This window comes from Pavona decussata, unplaced genomic scaffold (genome assembly GCF_977016875.1).
Source record: "Pavona decussata unplaced genomic scaffold, jaPavDecu1.1 SCAFFOLD_2, whole genome shotgun sequence".
Taxonomy (NCBI): domain Eukaryota; kingdom Metazoa; phylum Cnidaria; class Anthozoa; order Scleractinia; family Agariciidae; genus Pavona; species Pavona decussata.
The window spans coordinates 890,977-902,013 of NW_028145426.1; the positions used below are offsets into that span (position 1 = coordinate 890,977).

Here is an 11,037-nt window from a genome sequence, read left to right on the forward strand (position 1 = left end):
TTAGGTCTTGCTTAATGACAATTAAATATTTTTACTAGAGAGCCACTTTCTAGCAATTATGGCTTGTGGACTAATTGATGAATTTTCAATAAAATTTTCAATAATGACCTTAAGGCAAGGATCCTCAATGATAAAAGGGTTATGCATGTAGAGACACGTGAACACTGTCTGCACTAAAGAATGACCATCAAGCCAAGTCACCTGTGTGAAGGATGGAACGAATACAATGGAACTGGTCACTAGGAATACCATTAAGCATAAATACACAGTGAGTGTATTATGACATTATTAATTGACTGATTGAATGGCTGATTGATTGACTGACTGACTGATTGATTGATTGATTGGTTGGTTGACTGACTACTGACTGACAGATTGATTGATTGATTGATTGATTGATTGACTGACTGACTGACTGACGGACTGATTGATTGATTGATTGATTGATTGATTGATTGATTGATTGATTAATTGATTGATTGATTGACTGTTTGTTTGATCACTGATTGTTTGGTTGCTCTTTTAATCTACTGACTGAATAGGACAAACAAACAACCAGATACCCTGGACAAATGGGCTAACAAACTGAATGACTGATAGCCACAATACATGACTTGTATATGCCTGACAAACTAAAGGATGGCTGACTGACTGACTGAGTGGGGGGCCAGGAATGGTGCAGTGGTGAGAGCACTCACCACCCACCAATGTGGCCTGGGTTTGATTCCCCAGCATTGACAACACATGTCGGTTGAGTTTGTTGTCGGTTCTCATCCTTTCTCTGGTTTTTTTTTTTTCCCGGGTTCTACAAATGTACAGTTTTCCTCCCACCACAAAAAACAAATACTAATGTCTTCCAAATTCCAATTTGACCCAAAACAGACAGAAACCTTTGAAACAAGTTCCTAGAGAACTCTTTGGTGCACTGTTGGTATTAACAAATTTGTTGTTGTTGGTTTTTTTTGTGACTGACTGAATGACAGACCAACTTACTGACTAACTGGCTGTTTCACCAACTAACTAAGAGACTGACTGATTGACTGTCCAACTGACTCCCTGAACAACTCTCTGACTGACTGACCAACTGAGCAACAGTCCGACTAACTGAATGACTGACTGATCGACTCAATGTACAACTCTTTGACTGACTGAGTGACTGACCAACTGCCTGACTGACTGACCAACTGACCGTCTCTCTGACTAACTGACTGACTCTCTGAACAACTCTCAAACTGACTGACCAACTGAGCAAAAGTCTGACTAGCTGACTGACTGACCGACTCTCTGTACAACTCTCTGACTGACTGAGTGACTGACCAACTGACCGTGTGACTAACTGACTGACTCTCTGAACAACTCTCAGACTGACTGACCAACTGTGCAAAAGTTTGACTAGACCATCTCTCTGACTAACTGACTGACTGATTGACTCTTTGAACAACTCTCTGACAGACTGACTGACCGACTGACCAACTGTCTGACTAACTGACTGCCTTATTAACCCTTTAAGCCCCGAGGGAAATGCCAAATTTTTTTAAATCGGTAACAATGAACCAGGAGACCACATGTGATATACCATTTGAAAGGTATTTTCTGGGGTATGCTATAAATCATACCAAAAGAAATGGAGGAGGTCACACATTGAATTCACAAGTGCCCAAAATGACAAAATAAAAATGTTTAAAATTTTCCTGCACCTTGTACAGATTGGGTATGTCCCTAAACTATAGCTTAATTTGCAGCTCTCAGTGCATTGGTTGTTGTCAGATATTAACTTGGCCTAAAACGTACAAACATAAAAAGTTCCAAAAGTTGCAGGGGTGGTAAATCAAGTCTTGTATAGGAGGAGGGCATGATATTATGCCTTCCATGTGCAGATCTTTCCAAGATCTTTTAGTTGTGCAAATTTCACACAAATTGACTGAATATTGAGCATGTAATTGCATCTTGTGCCATATGGCACTATCGGGACTTAAAGGGTTAAGGTATCAGCCACCCTTCAGGACCGTCCGCGCGCGTATCGCTGTCATATTTGAGGTTTCAACGTTTTCAATTAGATAGGCTTGAGAGCTTTCTTTAAAAAAAAAAATCAAAAGAAAATATTAATTCCGTCGAAAGATATTGGGGGTAAAAGAATTTTTCTCGTCAATTATCTTAATTGATCGTTGACAAGAACTGTCATGCCCGTGTCATATATCAATTAATGAACTGGTAACGTGATACCGAGTGCGTGTTTCGACATAACACGTGCGAATTGTCTTTGTGTTGTTTTAGCCTTTAGTATTCTCCGTGGATATTTAGCGTTTGCTTTGGTTAAAATGCCGCCAAAAAAAAGAAAAGGTCGTGTCCGTTTTTGTCATCGAAACCGAGAGCGAAAAAGAAAGCGAAGAGCGGGTTTGACAAAGAATGGGCCGCAAAATTGGCAGAGGGCGAGAAAGGCTCATTTTATCGGCAAGAGAAGTGGCTCGAGGAGTTGGATAAGAAAAGCGAAAATGCTGCAGTTGCTGAGAGTGCAAGCCGCTCCAAAATCCAGCTTGAAGACCCACAAGAAGTAAGCCAATTAAGCTCATCGACCCCATCTGCTGATGGAACGTGGAAAACGATAAGCGGTCAAGCTATCGTATCGAGCGTAAAGCTGCTTGAGGAACTGGACGAGTCTGTATCTTGTCGATTTTGCCAGGGAAGAGTTCAAGTCATGAAAAATGTAGCAACTAAGCATGGACTTGGTTCTACCTGGAGAATCCAGTGCTAGAATGAAAGCTGTCCGTCGCACAACGCAAATTCTGTTTTTAATTCTTCCGAGAAGAGCAGAGCGTTTGAAATAAACCGCTACTAAACCGCGAAAGTTTGTTCCTGTTACATGTTACCTGTCAAAGTCCTATTGTTCGAGAAAATTGACCCCTCTCTGATATCAATCAGAATAAACATTTAGGTGTTATAATCTCATTCCAGGTAGGATGCCGCCAAAAATGTATTTTCTATTTTATCTCCGAACGCAAATTTGGCCGGTTGACTCGTACGTTTTGAACTCCAAGTCGGCAGCCTTTCAATCAATTTAGCTAAAATTTGGCCAGAGTGATGCCATATATCTCTTCTACAAAACCGTGTCTGCGAATTTTAATACTCCTTTTGATTTTAAAGCTGGAGGGGCTTTTTTCCACAGGGAGTGTTGACTAATTGCTTTCCCCAACTTCATTTGCTAATAAAAGAGAAACAAACGCACTTGTCAAAAATCTGAGACACGGTTTTTTAGTGGAATGTGTTGAGAAGCGAATGCGGTGTTAATTGTTTTCTTCCGTTTATTTCCATTGGGAGTGGAACATGATTTATAGAGACGTGTACTTTTTCACAAAGCGTTCCAATTTCAAAACACATTTAAGTAAATAGTTTTTGTTAGTTCAAATCCATAATCTGGAATTATTAAGCTTTTAAAAAATATATGGTTTATAGGGTTTTTTATAAAAACAACTAACGCTACAGCGATCCGCGCGCAGACAGTCCTGAAGGGTGGCTGATACCTTAACTAACAGACTGACCAACTGTCTGACTAACTGTGTGACTGAATGACCGACTGACTGACCGACCGACCAACTGTCTGACTTACTGACTGACTTATTCACTGACAGACTGACCAACTGTCTAACTGACTCACTGACTAACTGTCTGACTGACTGACTCTCCAATTGACAGAATAACTGTTTGACTGATAGACTGCCAATTCTCTGACTGACTGATTGATTGCCTGAAAGATCAATTAACTACCTAACTTCCTGATCAACTGTAAGACTAACATGTCCTTGACTCATTAACATCAACTGTATAATTTTGTTTGTCACAAATTAACTGATTATACACCTACCAAGCATGCTATCAACTCATCCATGATACCTATGAGCTCTTCAGCAGAGAAATCTTTAATTTTCACAAACCCAGCCTTAAAAAATAAAAAAGAAGTCACACTGTACATAATGGTCATCAAGACACTCAGAAAAATACTAGTTTTCATCAGAGAAACCAAGTGAATAATTACACAACAGAACTGCATTTTTGCCAGCCAACTAGCAAACTTTATTGCTCTGATGGTGTACATGTCTGAAATACATGTCTGCGATGCAGACCTATTTTTATCGCTTACCTTAACTGCAGGCTCAAACTGAAGCACTTTCTTAGCCTTGTTGCACAACATTCCTGCATCCATTTTAGGGTCCATCATTTCAATTGCTGACATGGCTTCAAACAAGCCAAATCTAGACAGCAAAGAAGAAAAAAACACCGATCACACTAAATGTATCGGGAATTACAAACATAGTACAATTACGAGTAGTCTGAGTGGTGGCACACAGTCATGGCAGATTTCTTCTGGGGCTAGAACAGTGACGTCACTAATTTCTTGAAGAAGAAGAGATGTGAAGAACTAGCTCAGGGAAAATGGGTTCTGATGCAGTGAATGTTTTGTTTGTACAACGTGCATGTAAATAAAGTTCACACATATGGCAGCCAGGGAAATCCTCACCCTATGTATTTTATTTTTATTTTTTACAGCCCTGCTAGAAGATTACATCACTTCCTTGATGGACATCTAACACCACACTGACAATGATTTTTGTACATGGCAACTACATTATCTATCTACTTTTTTAATGGCTAACAATACCAACAATAAAGGCCTCAGGCTTATATTCAGACAGTGAAATCTCACATGAAGTATAGGGATTTGATTGTATCAGTGGTTTTGACAGATCAATAATCTTGAGCAGCCACATGGACTGATTTCTCACCCCTCGCCCTCAGCTCTGGATAAAAAATACACTAATTTACTTATTCATAAATAATTTCACTTACATGTTGTCATGCACAAGTTCACCCAGTTTCAACTCTGTAAGGAAATAACAAAAATGTCTTTCAATTAATTTTATCCTGCAAGAATTGAAAAGCAGACTGGAAAAATGTCCAAAGGAATTATCTTTACCAATTTTTTTTGGTCATTATTATTAACAACCAAAATCAGCTGAATTTTTGCATGTAACATCTACTTTGTTCACAAAACATTGTCCCACAATTTTGTTTTGCTTGTTGTGCTTGAAAAACAAGGAAAAGTTGAAAAAGGTCCGTCAAAGCCTGAAATTCCTTGCGTGTGTCTTGATATTGACAAGACAGATGCTACTTTGATCACCACACATATTTTATAATTTACAAGTACTGTATTCATTTTTATCTTGTAATCATCTGTTGTAATAATTTTCTTTCTATGTTAATGTTGTGTAAATAGTGTGAAATAAATGAAACAACCATGAACCAACCAACTGGTGAAGCTGTTCTTACAAGGTACATGTACCTTGCTCTGGAGTGATTTATAAATTCATTCAATCAGCAGTTGGCCAGTTTTGTTCATTTCTTTGCCAAATACAGTAAGTGCTTTTCTACCTAGATCATGGGAACTGCAATAGCATAATCCTTGCATTAACCACCTACATGTACGGAACTACTCTATGACTGATTCAAAACTTGTATTTTGATTGATTTGATTTGATTTTGATTTGATCTGTTGTAATAATTTTCTTTTTATATGTTAATGTTGTGTAAATAGTGTGAAATAAATGAACCAACCATGAACCAACCAACCAACCAGTGAAGCTGTTCTTACAGGGTACCTTGCTCTGGAGTGATTTATAAATTCATTCAATCAGCAGTTGGCCAGTTTTGTTCATTTCTTTGCCAAACACAGTAAGTGCTTTCCTACCTAGATCATGGGAACTACAACATCCCTGCATTAACCACCTGCATGTACTGAACTACTCTATGACTGATTCAAAACTTGTATTTTGATTGGAAAGAGTTTATTCCTGTAAATTTATGCATCAAACAATTAAGATAATTTACCAGATGCAGCAGCCGTAAAGTCATCTGTAATATCCTCCCAGTTGTACTGAGGTTCATTGGCACCTGAAAACATAGACCATTATACAGCTTTTATTCTAGAACAGTGGCAATGCAGTAGTCCTGCCAATAAAAATACATGTATATTCAATTTGCAAGACAGTTGTAGCACACATATTTTGCCAGCAAGCTTTCTGTTTCAAAGAGGTTTAACAACTGAATAGCTGTATGTTCTTTCACTACAAACGTGAACATGTTAAATACTACAAATTAAAGCTACACATATTGTCGCAGCAAAAACATAAAAAAAAGTTTTATGCATGTACTGTAAGTCAAAAATTTAATAATACCACCCTTGCATGCCAAGTTCAACTACAACTGTACAGTGTATCACACAGTGTTAGTCCAGCTGCTAACGACCAAAAAATGGTTCAATTGTTTGTTCCATGATAAAAGCATGAAACTTGGCAGGCTTACTAACCTCTGTGAGACAAACATTTTCTGATATGGAGCCATCCCAAATTAACACCCAGAGCCACGTGATGCGCATGTCAGAAAAATGGCATATAAAGCCTTTTAACATGGAAGCAAGGCTGATGTAAAATACTGAATTCTTGGCGTTTCTTTGGCTTCTCTGTTTAGTTACTTACTTTCTATCATTAGAGCGCATAATATAGTGGCTTTGAATATAAAAAAGTCACGTGACTGTTTTGTCTTTGATGAACAGCAGAGCATCAGCAACTGATTATATGGTTAAGATTTAATAAATCCTTCTTCCTCATCTGAAAGTACTTGGATGCCAAATGACTTGAAATGATTTTTGATCATTCTCTGACCGAATTCTGATTTTAAGTTATTAGAAATATTCACCCAGAAACACATATTAACGCATGCACAAAAAGTAGCACATTGGAACTATGCATGAAATCGAGGCTGAGATACATTATCGAGTACGTTACTTACGTTTAATTGATATGATGTGCTTGCCAAAATGTCAAGATCTGGCTTTATATAACTTGTAGTCTTGGGAACTGTTTAGGTTAAATTTCCCTTAAAACTGACGAAGGTACTTCAAGAAAAGGGGCTGGAATTTGTGCCCCTTTGGAAGCTTCAGAGGCCGCAGGAACACTATTTGCACAGTGTACAGTGTGTAAAGGTACAGTATTTATCCCACTATCAACCCCGGGACCCTCATTTGTTGGACTGAGCTGCACAAGAGAGAGAGCTGTTGCGAGGAAAGAATCGCGTCACTTGTGGGAGCTTAGGTTTTTTAAAATCTATATTTTCCAAGTACAAGGTACAGCAGTTGTAAACAGACCATCTCACAGTTCTGGAGGACGTGCAACGCCATTCTTTTCAAACTGTGCACAAACACTGTTTGCGATATCGGGAAAAGCAAGAGGTCCGTCATAAGAAATGCAAAGCCCACGCCAAACATAGCATTGATAAGACGTCGCTTCATTATTGCTCCATAAATCTTTAAGGCATAGATTAGGCGGAGGAAGGGACATTCCTTTCTCTTGCGTGGCGTAAACTACACTGCAGAAGAGGGATTTTGATCGCTTGAGATGCTGTTAAAGACGAAAAGATGAGAGAGGATCATACCAGCTTAATTTGAGTCACTCTCTACAGTCCGGGCTACGGATGGACTGTGGGGCCTTTGATAATCATGTTTACAATCATGTTTTTAGAGTTGATGGAATAGCGTCACTTTGGCGGTTTGTGGGAAATCTTTCATTCGAAGGATTTCTAAAGCTGCAGAATATCTACTCGCAGCTTGCAAGGTGGTATGCCTTAGGCACTGTCTCTTCGTTGAGAGAGGGAGCGTTTAGATCTGGAAGGGCTGATAATTATCTATCCTTCAAATCTGAAGTGCAGACTTAATGGCAGGTTCTACTCCAAGTTCTTCAAATTTGGCTGAGTGTAGTCTTGCAAGGTCAAACCACAGTTAACCCTTGGTAATCTTTGCAATTGTCAATCAGTTTAGCAAATGCTTTCTATGCTATGGATCTGTAGGTGGTATCCTTGGGGGACTTTGACTGCCTCGTCTGATTGTGCAGGGAGACCTGGCGCTTGGTATCATATGTCACTAATAGATAACTTTGCTAAAAACTTCATTGAAGAGGATGGCACATTCTCTCACTTTATTGTCTGCTTCAAGATTTGAATGGGCACGTAGTCCTGAGGGGGAGTCTGCTTTATCACAGCCGTGCCTTCACAGGAATTGCCGGATAACTTTAGCGCCATTCCTATTCATCACTGTGCTGGACTATGTATTTCCTCCTGTCACTACACACCATCAATAAACAGGGCCTACAAATCGATCCTTAACATAGCCAAAGGCACCCTGCAAAGTATCCAACAGATCTTGATTTTGCAGATGACATTGCAAAACAGTTCATTTCCACTACAACGAAGTGTCACCTGCGCTCACTAGCAGGCGGAATGATCACTCAAGTCGACGACTTCAAATATCTTGGCCCATACATAGTCTACTGACAAAAGGATGTGAAGTCCCGTAAAGCCTTAGCTTGCGTGTAATAAGCTTAACAAGATATAACATTCCGACCTTGCCAATGAAGAGAAAATCTATTTGCTTAATATGTTGATTGAGCCAATTCTGCTTTATGGTCTCGAGACGCTGACACAAACTTTGCGTCAACAACAATGGCTTAATGGGACATATACCAATCTACTCCCACGTGCTCAAAACATCATGACTTTTCTGAGCACGCCACACGTTCACAAGAACATTTACGGAAATCTTCTACCACTCTCCCAGAAGCTCGCCAAGCGGCAACTTCAATTCGCCGGTCACTGCCAGAGAGCTATGGGTGAGATTGCCCAGTCCCTCTTTCTATGGAAGCCAAGTGGCCCTATCCACTCCAGAAGATCGACCTTTCCCGACATGATTGCCAGGGACTCAGGGATAGAAAGGTCAGATCTCGGGAACGCTATGGTGGATCGTGAAGTTTGGAGCACAGTTGTTGGGTACGTCTCGACCTCGAGAGGCGAACGATGATGATGATGATGATGATGGCTCACTAAAGAAGATATCAGCTTTTTTGTATAATGCTTTGACTTTCAGAAGGGAGTTCATTTTTAAATAGTATTTGGTAACCTCTACTTAGGGGATAAAAATCAGTCGCTTTTTTTTTCAGTCAGAAATCATCGATCGTTTCTTAGGCGCAGGGCCTAATCCAAGCGGATTATCTCAACAAAACCAACGTGAATGTGTCAGTCTCGATTTTATGCAATTCCCAACGCTCTAATTTTGTGCATGCATAATTGTGTGCATCTAGGTGTACATTTTTAATGACTTTATTTCAGAATTCATGGAATGGTTGAAAATTATTTCAAATCACCTGGCATCGAAGAAATTTCTGTTGAGAAAGAGGCATTCTTAAATCTTACTACAGTCGAACCTGTATTAAGCGGTCACCCTCGGGGAATGGCTAAGTGACCGCTTAATACAGGTTGAACGCTTAATACAGGTTGTACAGACTGACATCACTTACTTGGTTAAGAAAGTTCGGCGATAAAATGGTATGACAAAGGAGAGCATGGTATTGAAACGGACTAGTAAAACATTAACGCCACAATTGTGCAGCTCATTAGAAACTCAATTGCTTGGCACGCTATTTGTTACCATATTTAAGGGGTTTCCTTTTACAAAGTGACCGTTTAAAACAGGTCAAGACAATAGAAATCAGCTCGTTGGGACTTAGTTTTGGGTGAACGTGACCGCTTAATAGAGGTGACCGTTTAATACAGGTCAGGATTACAGTAATTAAGGGAAGTAATTTTCGGGACTTTGACAACTGACCGCTTAATAGAGGGTGACCACTTAATACAGTGCCACTTAATACAGGTTCGACTGTAGTTGCTTAATGCTATGCTGTTAATCGAATGCAAACAGTCACGTGATCAGTCACATGACTTGCTTTTATATTCGAAAGCACTGTATAATATAAAGTGCTCTAATAATAGAAAGCAAGAAACTAAACATAGTTGTCCAAGCAACGCCAGGAAATCAGCATTTTACATCTGCCTCGCTTCGATGTGAAGGCTTTATATGCCATTTTTTTACATGCGCTGTACGTGACTCTGGGTGTTAATTTGGGATGGCTCCATATCAGGAAATATTTCTCTCACAGAGGTTAGTAAGCCTACCAAGTTTCATGCTTTTATCATAAAACGAACATTTCTGGTCGTTAGCAGCTGGACTATGTATCCTGAAATACACCTTTTGCTTCATGTATCACACCTATGATTGTAAGTACTAAAATAAAACTATGATTTAAATTGGAATTTTTTGCTGTAACTGTATAAAAACAGTCACAATTCTATCTTTCCCATGCAGATTTTGTGTCAAGATTTCTTTGGTAAACCCATCTTGAGCCCTTCGCTATAGAGATTAGTACATGTAAATAAAGACATATAATAATGTATCCATTTAAAGGACAAAACCAGCCATTGATGGATATTTTCACTGACATACATGTGGCCAGTTTAAAAAAGAAAATGTTGTAAGGTTTGAAATGTAAAAGTACAAATTAGTACAAGAATACTGGTAGATTGGAAATGCTTTTATTAAAATTGCACGAATCACAATTTTTTCTGTTTGATTCAATCTTAATGAAAAATACGTTGTGAAAAACTCACCCAGCTTTGAAAGTGTCTTCGTAATGGATTCCACGCCACTGACAACCTCACTTGTAAGGACTGACAATTCGTCACTGCAGATTACAAGCGTGCAAAAAATTAAGCTTATAGAGCCGAAAACTTTAGCAGAATCCCTAATAGAATTTAGCAGAAAAAGTTCAATCGATATTGGGTTAACTATTTTTCACAGTAAATTGATAAAGATAATCCTAAACCAACCTATTTTCCACATCATCTGGATCATTCAAAGAGTCACCTTGTGTCTCGATGTCTGCCATCTTGGAATCTGTACCCTCACTTGGTCCCAGTAACTATGAGTGGAAACCGAGTTAGTCCAGTCATTTTGTGGCTGGACCTGCCACTAATTGCAACAGAAGGTTTCTCTTCGCCAATCATTAAGGAATGGTATCTAGATAAACATACTAAAAGTCCCAAAGGATCCAAGCACGGGAACATGTCAAAATTTTAATGACTAATAACTCCCGATTTGGTGCA

General features: G+C 39.1%; 1 protein-coding gene across 1 annotated transcript in view; it reads right to left on the reverse strand.

Moving 5' to 3' along the window:
• The window catches only part of LOC146489883 (N-alpha-acetyltransferase 35, NatC auxiliary subunit-like), a 30,574-nt gene extending 19,738 nt beyond the window's left edge, over positions 1 to 10,836 (reverse strand). Inside the window, exons 1-7 of the mRNA XM_085114279.1 lie at positions 10,762 to 10,836; positions 10,543 to 10,616; positions 5,881 to 5,943; positions 4,843 to 4,876; positions 4,136 to 4,247; positions 3,860 to 3,934; positions 109 to 201 (exon numbers count right to left, since the gene is read on the reverse strand). Of these exons, the coding sequence (XP_084970405.1) occupies positions 109 to 201; positions 3,860 to 3,934; positions 4,136 to 4,247; positions 4,843 to 4,876; positions 5,881 to 5,943; positions 10,543 to 10,616; positions 10,762 to 10,820 (510 nt within the window). The 5' untranslated portion in view covers positions 10,821 to 10,836. The remainder of the gene's footprint in view (positions 1 to 108; positions 202 to 3,859; positions 3,935 to 4,135; positions 4,248 to 4,842; positions 4,877 to 5,880; positions 5,944 to 10,542; positions 10,617 to 10,761) is intronic.
• Positions 10,837 to 11,037: the final 201 nt, after the last annotated feature.